Raw genomic sequence first — 16,187 nt, 5'->3', positions numbered from 1 at the left:
TAGCTGACTGTTGGCTGTGAAAATTAATAATTAGATCATATTCTTTATTCGTTTTGTGCAAACATTGTAGTACTAAATATTGTTTTTGAGAAATGTGAGGTCAGTTGTTCATTTACAACATGAGACTTTTTGAATGGGGTTTGTTGAAATTTGTGAGGCACCCCTAATTAGACATCTACTGATGTACGTGTGGATTTGTAATAATAAGTATTAAAATAGTAGAGTATTCAGAACATCAGAATCTGCACTAGGTCTCTTTACTTCACTTCTACCTCTCCTCTTCCTGCTGTGCAGACATGAACAACAACAGTGGGACTCCCTCCTACTTTGAGTTCACTGTGTTCTCAGACTACGGCTCCCTCAGATATCTTTTCTTCTGTCTCTGTCTGTTGATCTACATGACTATAATCTCTGCTAATCTTGTCATTGTTCTCACAGTCTGTGTGGAGAAGTCTCTGCATCAGCCCATGTATATTTTCATCTGCTGTCTGTCTTTAAACTCTCTGTACGGCTCAGCCGGCTTCTTCCCCAGGTTCCTGATGGACATACTGTCTGACACTCACTTCATCTCACGTCAGTCTTGTTTTATTCAGATGTACGTTGTTCACACGTATGAAGGGCATGAGATGACTCTTCTCACTGTCATGTCCTATGATAGATTAGTAGCTATTTGTCAGCCTTTACACTATCACAGGAAAATGACTTTTAGGACGGTGCTGTGTCTTCTGGTTTTTGCTGTGTTGCACCCTGTGTGTATTTTGATCTACTTCTTCTATTTGTCCATCAGTTTAACTTTGTGTGGAAATAAACTGAACAGGATGTTTTGCACCAGCTGGGCTGTGGTTCAGTTGTCCTGTGTGGACACAACTGTGAACAGTAAAATAGGTCAGTTTCTAGCTGTGACTTCCATCTTCACCCTCCTGTTCTTTGTCCTGTACACCTACCTGCGTATTCTGCTTGTTTGTAAGAGAAGTTCATCTGAATTCAGAGGAAAGGCGTTACAGACCTGTCTGCCACACATAGTGACATTTGTGAATTATTGTATCTCAGTGTTCTGTGTATTTCTACTGACTCGATATAAGATTGATGAAGATAATCCATTTGTCATTGCTGTTTTATCTCTTGAATTTGTGATCATTCCTCCCATCAATAATCCACTAGTTTATGGCCTGAATCTGCCTCAGATCAGAGCAGTGATTTTAAGATATGTGAACATTCGCTAAATTAATGTTTTTTCAATATGCTGAGACAAATACATGCCAACTGATTTCCCACACATTCTCTGTAAAGATGGGGTTTGGAGAAGCTTTGCAAACAACATAAGAATTAATTAACTTGCTTGCACACGTAAACATCAATACTTCAATCAAATAGTTTTTAATTTGATCCACAGTCTAATTTAATTAGTCCATTCCACTTTTATGGCCTTTCTCTCTTTAAACCCTGTGCTGCATTAGAAATATAACCTTACTACATGCTGCTGCTATGTATCGATTGAAGATCAATCTTGGGTCCTCTTCTTTCAATTACAGAACAATGAAGAGTGATCCAAGCACACAGATGTACATAAAAAAAGTTCCAGTAAACATGCTTCACTCAACGATAACCTCCTTTCCACTAAGAACCTTTTCAGCTCCAGGCTCTCAGCAAGTAGACAGCATAAGAAAAGCTGCACATAACAGTCATCATTTTCTTACTGAGCAGGATTTATTCTTTAATAATCATTCACCAAAGTTCAGCTAATCCAGCTGATGGTATATTTCATTTTATAAAGGAATTAAAATGTAATGGAAGTCAAAGATCGACAGTGTAACTAGGATTTTTTTTATTCTCAAAATCACACATCCCATCATAACTGACTGTTATGTAGGGTGGTTCATAAGTGTACGTGGTACCAGACCACCTTAAGCCTCAGACCGATGATTGACTTTGTGACTGTATCATCATATGGAACAACTTGTCCTGCATCCAGAGGTTAGATTTAGGTCAGGCGATCGTATGGGTTAGTCAGTCAATGGTGTCAATTCCTTCATCCTTCAGCATGAAGGAATTTGACCTTAGTCAAATGCAAAACTAGTGAAAAACAGTCAAAAGATAAGGAGAGATAAAATGTCAGTGTCCTCCACCTGTAAATCCATTCCTGTTTAGGGGGTCGTCCCCTTGTTGCCCCTCTAGTTCACCTGTTGTTCATTTAATAAACACCAAAGCAGCTGAAACTGATCAACAACTCCTTCTGCTACTTAACTGACCTGATGCTAAACACTCATTAAAAGTGTTCCTTTAAGTTTTTTGAGCAGTGTCTGATGTATAAATGTGGTTGTGACATCACTCAGTGTAACAGTATGAAAAATAAACATGAATTCTAAGTTTTGGCACTAGTCAGAGTTTATTTTGCGTGTGGAATGATATTTTCTTTTGGGGGCAATTTACAACCAAAAATGTGGACAGAGAAGAAACTAGAAGTTACTGGGACATTTAACACGATATGAAATTGAAAACTTATCAAGCATGTTTTAAACAGCATAAAAACATATACTGTATATTTAATTTTAGAAGAAATAAGACTTTAAAGCAACAATATGTACCACTGAAATCAAGTTTTTAAATATTGGACAGAATTGTCTCCCCCCACCTCTCCTCCCCAAGGTAATTTAGACTTCTGCAGTGTTTTTGAAATTTCTAAATTATAAATCAGCTCAAGTGAGTGTTATATTACTCAGTCTGTGTTATTTAGGTTCATTATCCTGGGAAAGAAAATACCCACTGCTGTGAAAATACACACTCAGAGTGAGTACACGCATGGAGTTACTACTTTCCAAGTCTCCAGTAATTATTTATATTTTAACAAATAACTTCTGAATCATTTTCATCATATTCCTGAGGACTGGCCCTGTTGCAGTCGATGCAGAGCTCAGTTATGAAGTAATTAAGTGCCTCCTACCGCATCAAATGTACCGTTATTGTCTGAATAGCCAGTATTTCAAATTAGCATGTTTCTTAAATGTCTGATGAAACATCACGGTCATTACATCATTAGTAAAGAACATCTTCAACCTTGATGAGAACTAGTTGTGTGGAAAATGTGAAATCATCTCCCTCTGAGCCAAAGGGTCTCAGTGCAACAGCAGAACAGGACAAAGGTCCAGCAGCTGCCTCAGTTTGGATGCTAGTAGTCCTGATACTGGTGAATACTGGTGAAAATGGACGTGCACAAGCTGGTAGCTGAGTGTCAGCTGCACACGTCTAAAACCAGTTAACATTGTTTATTCTTACTGTTTATCGTGATTTGACATGAAAAATGGGATGTTGGTTTTGCATTTCGTACATCTAATTTCTTTTTCATATGTGTAAATTTTAACCTGACTGAAATAGATTAATTAGGTTTATATTAGTCAGATATGTAGAGCTGTTATGTCTGCATCTATCTATCTCTGATCAGATTAACACAGAAACGGGTAATGTAATCTAATTAATGTTTTAATCTCCCATAACTCTCTCACCTTCTTTCTTCCAGCTCTGCTTCTGTGCAGACATGAACAACAACAGTCTGAATCCTTATTACTTTGAGTTCACTGTGTTCTCAGACTACGGCTCCCTCAGATATCTTTTCTTCTGTCTCTGTCTGTTGATCTACATGACTATAATCTCTGCTAATCTTGTCATTGTTCTCACAGTCTGTGTGGAGAAGTCTCTGCATCAGCCCATGTATATTTTCATCTGCTGTCTGTCTTTAAACTCTCTGTACGGCTCAGCCGGCTTCTTCCCCAGGTTCCTGATGGACATACTGTCTGACACTCACTTCATCTCACGTCCGTCCTGTTTTATTCAGATATACGTTATTTATACCTATAAGGGACATGAGTTGAATATCCTCACTGTCATGTCCTATGATAGATTAGTAGCTATTTGTCAGCCTTTACACTATCACAGTAAAATGACTCTTAGGACAGTGCTATGTCTTCTGGTTTTTGCTGTGTTGTACCCTGTATGTATGTTTGCCTACTTTCTCTATTTGTCCATTAGTTTGTCTTTGTGTGGAAATAGACTGAACCACATTTATTGCACTGGCTGGTCTATACATCTGCTCGCCTGTGTGGACAAAGTTGTAAATAACATAACAGGACAATTAATAGCTGTGACTTCCATCTTTATCCCCCTGTTCTTTGTCCTGTACACCTACCTGCGTATTCTGCTTGTTTGCAGGAGATGTTCATCTGAATTCAGAGGAAAGGCGTTACAGACCTGTCTGCCACACATAGTGACATTTGTCAACTTTTGCATGTCGGTTTTCATTGAGATTTCACTGACTCTTTATAAGCTTAATGAAGTAAATATCTTTGTCTTTGTTGCTTTATCTCTGGAGTTTCTGATTGTTCCACCCATAAGTAACCCTCTAATTTATGGCCTGAATCTGCCTCAGATCAGAGCAGTGATTATTAGATCTGTAAAGATTCATTGAACAATTCCTTCCTAGTCATACAACGGGCCTCATGTGAGAACCCCCTTTTATGAAAATATGTATTCTTAATTCTAAATTCTAAAACATACAAGTGACTTAAGGCTTAGTTTCTTTATTTATTAGCTATGAACAAACTTCAGACCTGTCATACATGTGATAAACAGTCAACAACAAGCGTTCTATAGCCTGCTCTGAACATTTTTTTGTGGTTTTGGATCTTCTGTCCTGCTGACTGCTAAATGTGTTTGTTGTCTTTGCTGATTTCTGACAACAGACTTGATGCTCCACAATGTGAAATTTGTCTTTTGACTCTCATCTAACTTTTTTGGGAATCAGCGTTCACCAACAATGTAGTGGACCAGGAGCCTTAAAAGGTGATTAAGAGGTGCTAATTATGCTACTGACAATGGTCACAAATGTACAGCTGCAACGAATTAGTCAAAAACAGATTATGTAACATAAAAACATATTATTATTTTAGATGTTTATACCTCTGTGATCATCTCACAGTCATCACACATATAAATTCCTCTGTGTATGCTTTGTTTTCTGAGAAATAAAACCTACAATAAGTTGCTTCCCCTTTCTGATTAGCATTATAAGGCAATGGTGGGTGAGGGATTGAGAGGGTGGGTGGATTAGTTGGGAGGGCATTTGCTCATGAATTTCAGGATTGGTGGTACATTTCTGGTTCATCCTGGCCATATATAAATTAATGCACTGGTCTTGGATGTTGGATGTTGCCCAAGTTGGTTAGTTTGTCAGTCTGTACCTGGAAGTCCCACAGGACTTTAGTTTGGTCATTCTTAACCACCTTTGGAGCTGTACCTCATTTTGACCTTGTGACTTCCAGCCCATACTCGGAACAGATGTTCCTGTACACTATGCCAGGCACTTGGTCAGTCCTGCCTGCTAGCATCTTGCACCCTGCTGCGAGTTGCTGGATTGTTTCAGTGGCATCGTTAGACAGCCTGCACCTCGGGTCTTCTTCGGTTGTCTCCTCTATCTGCCGGTGGTACATCCTGTGCAAGCTGTATTTCCCTCATGGTTTCTGTTCTTGCTCCTGTTCATCTTGCTGTAGATCCTAGTTTTGGATCAGTGAATCATTGTCTCATTCACTCCTAACATACAGCTTAATGTCGTCCATGTAGTGGAGTTGGTTGATGTTAGCTTCATTGTGTAGTCTTTATTTGACTTTGTCATTACTTTTGTTGGAGATTAAATTTGTCCAAATTATAATTTGGACAATTTTTTCTTCTGAATATAAACATCTGCTCATTTATTAAAACCTGCATTACGTTGCATTAGGTTTCTTGGTTTTGTACTGTTAAATGCATCATTTAATCTAGATTATTAAATTGTATTATTTGTATAATTAATTACCTGTAATTTAAATAATAATAATCTAAACAAACATTGATAAATGATATAAATATATTGAAGGCACTATTCATACCATTGTTCAGATTTTCCTGTTTCAATGACGATGTTGTTTATAATAATAAATTAGAGGTCACAAAAAAAACAGTTTGGTTAATAGTGTATAAAGAAAATTGTTCATGATTCTTAGTCACATAGAATTAAAGATCTATGATCCAGATAACGGATCTGAAAACAAGCAACAACAAAACTTGTCCTTGGTTCTGTTTTACTATTATAGCAGCATTTCAGTATAAAACTGTGTTGTGGTGTGAGGTGGTTTTCAGACCAGTGCAATTAGCTGCAGCCAATAACCAACCGGTTTCCAGGCTGTCCGGTAAAAGACTTATGTGAAGGATGGTGTTGTGTCTTCGCTTCTTTCTCTTCAAACATTACTCTTCACTCCTTATAATGAAACAAGAGGCTTTGGGAAGTTTTTTTAAGATGGAGGGCTGGAAAAGGGAGGATCAAGGAATCATAAATCAGGGGAACTGGGATCCAGGTATACAGTACGTCATCTCCCTTTGGGCCCATGCTGTATTTGTATCTGCTCTCTGTGCAACAGACAACAGGAAAAAAACTCCAGAAGCTGCATCAGTTCAGGTCTATAAGTGAACAATGGTGAAAGTCATCAGGTGGATCTGTAGACAGCTGTTGATAACCAGATAATATATATTTTTATCTTTTTGCTGGACCGTGTTTTAAGAAACTGATTATTGATTATAGCAAATGTAGACTTGGCTCTGAATTTACTATGTACATTTTTAATATTATATGTATTAGTTAAACTGAAGTTTGTCAGACAAAACAGGTTATGTTATGATGGTAAAATAAAAGGTAAATATATAATTTTATTTGAAACATTTTAAAATCCAGTAGCTTTCTGGGTAAATCACCTTTAATCTTTTATTTTTCTCCCAGCATCACTCTGACTTCTCTTGGTCCAACTCTGCTGCTGTGCAGACATGAACAACAACAGTGGGACTCCCTCCTACTTTGAGTTCACTGTGTTCTCAGACTACGGCTCCCTCAGATATCTTTTCTTCTGTCTCTGTCTGTTGATCTACATGACTATAATCTCTGCTAATCTTGTCATTGTTCTCACAGTCTGTGTGGAGAAGTCTCTGCATCAGCCCATGTATATTTTCATCTGCTGTCTGTCTTTAAACTCTCTGTACGGCTCAGCCGGCTTCTTCCCCAGGTTCCTGATGGACATACTGTCTGACACTCACTTCATCTCACGTCCATTCTGTTTTATTCAGATGTACATTATTTACACATATGTAGGTCATGAGATGACTCTTCTCACTGTCATGTCCTATGATAGATTAGTAGCTATTTGTCAGCCTCTACACTATCACAGTAAAATGACTTTTAGGACAGTGCTATGTCTTCTGGTTTTAGTGGTCCTGTACCCGGTATGTATGTTTGCCTACTTTCTCTATTTGTCCATTAGTTTGTCTTTGTGTGGAAATAGATTGAACCACATTTATTGCACTAACTGGTCTATACTTCTTCTCTCCTGTGTGGACAAAGTTGTAAACAGCATAGCAGGACAGTTTCTAGCTGTGACTTCCATCTTCACCCTCCTGTTCTTTGTCCTGTACACCTACCTGCGTATTCTGCTTGTTTGCAGCAGAAGTTCATCTGAATTCAGAGGAAAGGCGTTGCAGACCTGTCTGCCACACATAGTGACATTTGTCAACTTTTGTATCTCAGTTTTCATTGAAGTGTCACTAAGTCAGTATAAGATTAATGAAGTAAATACCTTTGCCTTTGTTGCTTTATCTCTGGAGTTTCTGATTGTTCCACCCATAAGTAACCCTCTAGTTTATGGCCTGAATCTGCCTCAGATCAGTGGAGTGATTATTAGATCTGTAAAGATTCATTCAACAATTCCTCCTACAAAGCAAAATATCTGTTAGTCACATTATGAACCTTTTGCAAGAAAGATTTGTTTATTACCTACCACCTACCAAATCTTGTTCTTTTAATTATGAACTTTACTAGTCTGAATAATCCACCAGAATTTCTTTCTCTATGAGCAGAAACACATTTTTGACATCTGAATGAATTGATTGTTTAAATATGATACAGAGAATAAAATATACAGCGTAGGCTGTATAAGTTGTTTTTTCTTTTATCTCCTCACATATTTGTAATGTGCTTTTCATTACTAAGATGTTCTTTAGCATCTAACTTCTGGCAGTCTGAACAACTCCCTTGTTGTTGTTGTCACAGTACAGCTGCTCTGATCACACGTCATTCAAAGATGTACAATAGCCTAACATTAACATTTGCCATTTACTCCAACGAGCTGACTAACTAAATTTGTTATCCTCTACTGTTTTGATTCTTGACAACAGACTTGATGCTCTGCAGTGCATTTGTCTCATAACTTTTCTGAGAATGAAACCTTCCCACTTATGAAGCAGAAAAGGCGTCTTCCAAAGTGATTTTGGAGGCATTCATTATCTTATTGATCAAATATTTGGACATACAACTGCTTATGAACATTTATTAGAAGAATCTAAAAAAATATTACAAATGTGGTTTTTCATGTGGCCCTTTGTTCTTCTTGGAGATGCTGTCTCAAATATAACTATATCTATATTTGATTGCCAACACATAAATTAAATATATATATATATATATAGTCAACTTAATACTCACATAGATCATTTAAAACAAACAGATTATGATTTTAGATTATTACAGAGAAAAATAGGAGGAACTTAGAGGCAACATCGGATGATATTCTTGCCTGAGGCCCATTGTCAATTACTTAATAAGAACATTTGATCATTTTAGACTGTATTCATCCCTCAGTCTATGAATGTTGCCTGAATGAAGAGCACTATGAGGCTGTGGGGACTGTGTTTCAGAGCTGGGACAGCCCTTTGTGAACCGTAGAATTAGTGGTTTGACTCCTGGTTCCTCTTGGCCACATGCCAAGGTGTCCCTGTAGTTAAATCATCATCCATGTGCAGCTATCCAACAACAATTTCCATATGAAGATCAATAAAGTAGTTCATAAAAATATAAGCTGGTTTGTTTTTTAATTGAGCATGAGAAACTATAATTTGGATAAGAATCACACTTGGTATTTTGGAGGGAGTTTGTAGACTGTAAAGGTCTTGGTTTGTTTTATCATTATACGGTATTTCAATGATATCCTGTTTTCCTTCAATAAGCCAGGTCCCTCCCTGCTGACATACAGCTGTCATGGTTCCAGCCTCGTTGCTCCTGGTGTTGCCCCCAAGCTCTTATTTTGGCAACTTCCTGTTTCCTCTTCCTGGTCTGATCACATGAACTCACCCGATTGGTTACACCTGGTCTCCCCCACACTATAAATACCGGCCTGCTCACCTGATTTCTCTGCCAGATAGTCTGTTTTCAACTCCTGAACACTATCCAGCATTTATCTCGGACTGACTTATTTTGGATTTCTCGGACTCTGCCTGACCTGGACCCCGTCTCTTGCCTGACCTGGACCCCGTCTCTTGCCTGACCTGGACCCCGTCTCTTGCCTGACCCCCTGGTGCTGTGAGTTCCGTTTATTCCCTGCTTTTTTCCCCCCGCTCACGGTACCAAACCTGTACCAGCCTGATTCCCTTTCCCAGACCTGTACCCTTTCTACTCTGTCTACTCTGGATTCCCCCTCATTGGACCAGCCTGACCTGACCCTGCTTCCCCTCTGGTTCAATGAGTTCTCCCTCTGTTCTGTTTCGCTCCCTTGTTGTCCCCTTTCCTGCTCTGTCTGTTTGGACTGCTTTTGTGTTTCGACCTGGATTGTCTTTCCGTTGTGGATTTTGCCTGCCGGACTTAACTCTGAACTGCCATAATCGTGTATGACCCGGATTACCCTCGACCTCTGAGTTAGCTCTGTGGAATATTGTTTGGACTATCTTTTTGTGGTGCTTCTGTGACATTTGTATTACTGTCCTGAACTTTCTCCGTTGTCCTCCATTTTGCCCATGTGCTCCCTGTTGGTCAACCATCTTGATTTGGACGTCACTTCCGGTTTCCAACCAGACCACCATACTCACCCTGCCTCATCTCCTCCCGTCCAGCGACTGTTTCATTCTATTCATTGATTTACCGTGTTCTGTCGATCCAAATAAAGATTCAACCCTTGGTTGTGTCCTGTCTGATCTCTGGCCATGGAGTCCTTCCTGCAGCTCATGACAACAGCAGGGAACTTAAATGAAAACGGTAGCATTTAACCAGAAACAGTCGGTTAAAGGTCAAACAAAGCTAAAGGAAAAACACCCAACATTAATTTTAACTAAGGAAATGTTTCAAATATCTTATTATTCTAAATATCAACAAGTTCAGTTGGCACTGAGCAGCACCATGACCATGACACGATAGTGTGTGTGGTGACAAGAAGGCCCTCGGATTCGCCTGGATGAGGAAATTAGTCAAACACTGTATGCATTGTTGGGCCCAGTTTGAACATCCCCACCTCCCTCCACAAAGCCTGATCATTGAATCATGTTCCCTTCAGGCCGACAGGAAGTACAAACTACAGCTTCACTAATTTCTTGCATACCTAGATTAATATTCTGGGACCTATCTTCAACAAGAGTTTTCACCACACCAAATCTCGGTGGCTTGTGGTCATGTTTTTCTAAATTTCCACTTCTCATTCCAGCTTCGTCTGCGTCTTCCACTTCTTAGTCATTCAGCTGTGCTTCCTTTTCAAAATACATTTCCTTGGCTCCCCAAAAGTATGTTACCATGAGGTCAAAGGAACTGCCTGCAGAGCTCAAAGACAGGATTATTGCAAAGCACAGATCTGGGGAAGGCTCCAAATATCTGCTGCACTGAAGAACCCAAGATCACAGTGGCCTCCATAATTCTCAAATGGAAGATGTTTATCACAACAGGACTCTACTGAGAGCTGCAGAAGTTCCATGAGGATACCTATCACTGCAACCCTGCACCAAACTGGGCTGAAAGTCAATTCTAAATATTATGTGTGGAGGAAACCAGGAAGGATGGTGGAGGCAACATCATGCTCTGGGGATGTTTTCAGCAGCGGGGACTGGGAGACAGTATAAAGGGTATAATACGTAATACTTTTACAGCGAAAATTGATTTATAGCATTAATTTAGAGTGATGAATCACAGACCATGTTATCAATTATGTTATTTCTATGTATTTAATTATTCATTTATTTTTGTTTGAAAGTCTGAAAATAAATGATTAGATAAAGAATTATTGTGATTTGTGTTTGTGAAGAGGCGGCACAAACAGCAGGTCCTTCTGGACCTGTATGTACATGTGACTGCTCCCAGTGCAAAAGCAAAACAAGATGAATCATAAGCAGCTACTGCAGTTTGAGTAGATTGTAGAGCTGCTGAATGTGTCTCTCAGATCTCAGTTTATATGAACTGACACTTGACTATGACTGTTTCCCAGTACCCACTGCTTTCGGTGTTTGGCCGAGCTAGCTATAACGTTCTTCAGTTGTTTGGTAGTACACAAGTGATGTTGATAAAGAAAATACTGCAGTTTATTGCTGGATTTACCATTGATGCAGTGAGTTTGGATGTTAAATATCAAAATGATCAAACGTTCTTTTTTTTACTTAAAAACTTCTTTAGGAGTTAAACTCTATAGTTAGAACTTCATTCTGACATGTGGGCAGTTCTGTTGTTCTTGAGTTTGGCTGTTTGGAAATTAGGAAATGTGCTGTTTATCAATGCAGACTGATACAGTTTTACATCTTTAGATACTTGCTGGAGTAAAACATAATTTTACTTTTCCTCCTCTCACATTTTTCTTCCAGCTCTGCACATTAGTTCAGTAAAGTATTCAGAACATCAGAATCTGCACTAGGTCTCTTTACTTCACTTCTACCTCTCCTCTTCCTGCTGTGCAGACATGAACAACAACAGTGGGACGCCCTCCTACTTTGAGTTCACTGTGTTCTCAGACTACGGCTCCCTCAGATATCTTTTCTTCTGTCTCTGTCTGTTGATCTACATGACTATAATCTCTGCTAATCTTGTCATTGTTCTCACAGTCTGTTTGGAGAAGTCTCTGCATCAGCCCATGTATATTTTCATCTGCTGTCTGTCTTTAAACTCTCTGTACGGCTCAGCCGGCTTCTTCCCCAGGTTCCTGATGGACATACTGTCTGACACTCACTTCATCTCACGTCCGTTCTGTTTCTTACAGATGTACATTATTCACACCTACAAAGGTCATGAGTTGAATATCCTCACTGTCATGTCCTATGATAGATTAGTTGCTATTTGTCAGCCTTTACACTATCACAGGAAAATGACTTTTAGGACAGTGATACATCTTGTGATTTTTGTTGTTCTCTATCCTGTATCTGTTTTTGGCTACCTTTTCTATCTGTCCATCAGTTTAACTTTGTGTGGAAATGAACTGCGCAGGTTTTTTTGCACCAATTGGTCTGTGGTTCAGCTCTCCTGTGTGGATACAATGGTAATCAGCATAACAAGCCAGTTAATAGCTGTGACATCAATATTTACCCCCCTGTTCTTTGTCCTGTACACCTACCTGCGTATTCTACTTGTTTGCAGCAGAAGTTCATCTGAATTCAGAGGAAAGGCGTTACAGACCTGTCTGCCACACATAGTGACATTTGTCAACTTTTGCATCTCCATTTTCATTGAGGTTTCACTAAGTCAGTATAAGATTGATGAAGTAAATGCCTTTATCATTGCTGTTTTATCTCTGGAGTTTCTGATCATTCCTCCCATCACTAACCCTCTAATTTACAGCCTGAATCTGCCTCAGATCAGAGCAGTGATTTCTGGATTTTTGAGGATACATTAAGAGTTCATTCTACCTAATTTAAAGATCCGACAAGAACATGGATTTTATCCCCTGTTATTTAATTTATTATAATAAATTAATAATAAAACTCATATTAGACAGTATTTTGGTCATATTTATTTTAAACAAATGACAATGAAAGATTTGTGTTTTTTTCAGAAGTGTTTTATTGGTATAATGTTGTGTATATGTTTTTATTAGCCAATTTATATTTTAATCTGCTGTTTGTTATTTATACTTATAAGGGACATGAACTGAATATCCTCACTGTCATGTCCTATGATAGATTAGTTGCTATTTGTCAGCCTTTACACTATCACAGGAAAATGACTTTTAGGACGGTGCTGTGTCTTCTGATTTTTGCTGTGTTGTACCCTGTATATTTTTTAGGCTACTTTTTTGTATATGTCTATCAGTTAACTTTATGTGGAAATAAATTACAAAAGTTCTTTTGCACCAACTGCTTTGTGGTTAGACTCTCCTGTGTGGACACAACAGCATTTACATTCATAACGCTTTTTATAGACCTAAAAGTGAGGTACAAAGCAAATATCTAAGCCACAGAGACTAACTTTAAAGTAAAGAGCTCTAGAAGGAGCTGTTTTAGTTTTTGGGGTATAAGTGCAAGATTGAAGAATGAGGCAGCTAATCATGCAGAGGTAGATGGGTCATTCCACCATTGTCGAACCACTAAGCTGAAAAGTTGAACCTGTCATCATTTGAGGTGAGGTGAGGGGACCACAAGACGCTTGCAGAGCCGGTACAGAAATCTGAAATGTGGTGTAATGTGTCCTTTTTACTGATCAAACATGAGACGTGCTGCTGCATTTTGATTCCATCAGTAAGACTCTGCAGTAGTCAAGATGAGATATGACCAGAGCCTGAAAAATGCTTTGTGTTGTATAGTCTGAAAGGTAGGGTCTGATCTTTGTGACGCTGAAAAGGGCAAATCTGCTTCTCTTTACCCTCCTGTTCTTTGTCCTGTACACCTACCTGCATGTTTCAGTTGTTTGCAGATGTTCATCTGAATTCAAAGGAAAGGCGTTACAGACCTGTCTGCCTTCATGAACTTTTGCATCTCGGTATTCTGAAAGCTTTCACAGAGTTGATATAAGATTGATGAAGTTAGTCACTTTGGTCACTGCTGTTTTTTTCTCTGGAGCATCATAAGTAACTCTCTGCCTCAGATCAAAGCGTTGATTTTCACATCTGTGAAGATGCACTAAACAATTCCTGCTTCATAACAAGGCCCAACATGCACAGAAAACAACAACTATTATATGCTTCCTGTAATGTTTCAGTACTATATGTTTGGATTTGCTTACAGGACAATTTTAAAAAGCATAGCAAAATAAAAAAATAACCTTGTACAAAAGAGACTTTCACTGAACTCCTAATTTTTCACTTCTGCCCAAGCATCTAACTTAAATGTTAATTTAAATATGTGGGGAAACACAAAATGTCCTGCTTATTTGTCTTTTTGTAGCACATATGCTAGGGAGACCACTTAGGAGCTTCAGGAATCACCATAATTTCTTATTTCTGCTAGCTTTGTCTCTGCTTTGATACAATACAACACTATATGCTACGATAAGATATGATCAGATACCATATAACGTGATACAATCATACACTGCCCATCCAAAAAACAAATCACAGCCTGGATTTAACTAAGCAAATAGGTAAGAACTTCCCACTGGATAATTACTGCATGGATGATTGTGTTTCAGCTGGTAAAAAGTTATTTAACTCTAACTGATGCAGTGAGTAGCTTCTCATTTCTTAAACAACCACTGGTCCAGGTGAAGTTATCTAGAAGTTGAGTCATGGCAACTGGACTTCCTTTTGTTAGGTTGAATCGTTTCACTACTCATCAAGTAGCTTTTTCAGTTTGAAGATCATTGGTTGGAGCCCACAAATGTATCCTTCAGGTTTGGTTTCACTCCACCCTTTGGCCTGAATAGGCTCTTTAAGTGAAACAAAGGATGGGGTGGATGTGAAGGATGTAATAGTCACACCTGCAATATCTGCTTAATGAATGGATAAGACTGACCCACTACACCACAGACCCCTTGGAACACAGATCGGACCACCTCCACAAGAAATTATGTGATGCTCTTCAGAGTCCAACAATGGATGCAGTCGTGGAGTTTGTCTAGAAAGCACAGATGGCCCAGCATCGTAAAGAGAATGAGAGGCAAACAAGGAAGTTTGACATTGTTCTTGCCGAAAAGCAAACCACAGAGGAGCGTGCCTGGAGAAAGGATGACGAGACCACAACAGAGGACACAAAGGAGAAATGGGTTAAGAATCTCTCAGACAGAGAACTCACCCCGCCAGAGAGGGAGGTCTTAGCCAAAGCCATAAACTATGCTATCGCCCCAAAACAGGTTCCTGTTGTGGATTTTATGACAGCGACAGGAATGAGAGAATTCCCCAACATCACTCAGCAGGGATGAAACGATTACCATCCCTCCTTGTAGGACACACGGACCACCACATCCAAAACTCAGAGGATTTTACGGTGAGGGTTAGGTATCTGAAATTAGATACTGATGAAACTATGGTATCCTTTGATGTCTCTTCCCTCTTCACCAGCATCCCCACTACGGATGCCTTAACATCCCTGAAGAGAAGACCGGAAGAAGACAGCTCCCTCAACACAAGAAGCAATCTTAGCCCCGACCAGATCTGTTTGCTCCTGGACCTGTGCCTCAACACCACATACTTCACATACAGAGGTGACTTCTACAAACAGAGACACGGCTGTGCCATGGGTTCCCCAGTGTCACAGATTGTAGCAAACCTATACATGGAAGAGGTGGAGAAGAAAGCTCTCAACTCCTAACACTAACCCTAAGAGCACAGGAGGAGTAACACCTCAGGTCCTGAATCAGCTGAATCACTTGAATCATCTTAAGGACAATGGACACTCTTTCAAGGATTGTGACGTTCAAGTATTGGACAAAGAGGACAAGTGTTTGGGAGAGGGGTGAGGGAAGCCTTGCATGTGCAGATCCCCCCCCCCCCCCTCACTCAACAGAGGTGGAGGACTTAGACCCAAACTGTCTTCTATTTGTCATGCTGCCCTTTCATCTATCCCCAAAAAGATCAGGACCAGTTCACACCTGCACCAGGTTGGACACACTTAACGACCCATTTTAGGTGTTAAGAGAGGTTGGGCAGAGGTGTGACTATTACATCCTTCACATCCTCCCCATCCTTTGTTTCACCTAATGAGCCTATTCAGGCCAAAGGGTGGAGTGAAACCAAACCTGGAGGATAAATTTGTGGGCTCCAACCAATGATCTTCAAACTGAAAAAGCTACTTGATGAGTAGCGAAACGTTTCAACCTAACAAAAGGAAGTCCAGTTGTCATGACTCAACTTCTGGACATGTCCGGAAGTTGAGTCTTTTCACACATGACTTGTGTGAATGATGGATTGTGCGATTGCACTGAGATTCTTTGAGATGTGCTGGAGAAGACT

General features: G+C 39.4%; 4 protein-coding genes across 4 annotated transcripts; all 4 read left to right on the top strand.

Annotated features, from left to right (window-relative positions):
- Positions 1 to 296: 296 nt before the first annotated feature.
- Positions 297 to 1,223, top strand: LOC113173615 (olfactory receptor 6K3-like). The gene has a single exon (XM_026377073.1). It carries the CDS (start codon positions 297 to 299, stop codon positions 1,221 to 1,223), a length of 927 nt encoding a protein of 308 aa, XP_026232858.1.
- A 2,309-nt stretch (positions 1,224 to 3,532) lies between these two features.
- LOC113173267 (olfactory receptor 51I2-like) lies at positions 3,533 to 4,459 on the top strand. The gene has a single exon (XM_026376668.1). It carries the CDS (start codon positions 3,533 to 3,535, stop codon positions 4,457 to 4,459), a length of 927 nt encoding a protein of 308 aa, XP_026232453.1.
- Positions 4,460 to 6,843: 2,384 nt separating this feature from the next.
- LOC113173266 (olfactory receptor 6N1-like) lies at positions 6,844 to 7,803 on the top strand. Its single transcript, XM_026376667.1, has one exon. The coding sequence runs from the start codon at positions 6,844 to 6,846 to the stop codon at positions 7,801 to 7,803; it is 960 nt and encodes a 319-aa protein (XP_026232452.1).
- A 3,968-nt stretch (positions 7,804 to 11,771) lies between these two features.
- On the top strand, positions 11,772 to 12,698 carry LOC113173264 (olfactory receptor 6K3-like). The gene has a single exon (XM_026376666.1). It carries the CDS (start codon positions 11,772 to 11,774, stop codon positions 12,696 to 12,698), a length of 927 nt encoding a protein of 308 aa, XP_026232451.1.
- The last annotated feature ends 3,489 nt before the right edge of the window (positions 12,699 to 16,187 follow it).

This window comes from Anabas testudineus, chromosome 21 (genome assembly GCF_900324465.2).
Source record: "Anabas testudineus chromosome 21, fAnaTes1.2, whole genome shotgun sequence".
In the NCBI taxonomy this organism is placed as follows: domain Eukaryota; kingdom Metazoa; phylum Chordata; class Actinopteri; order Anabantiformes; family Anabantidae; genus Anabas; species Anabas testudineus.
This window is presented reverse-complemented; position numbering and strand designations above follow the sequence as displayed.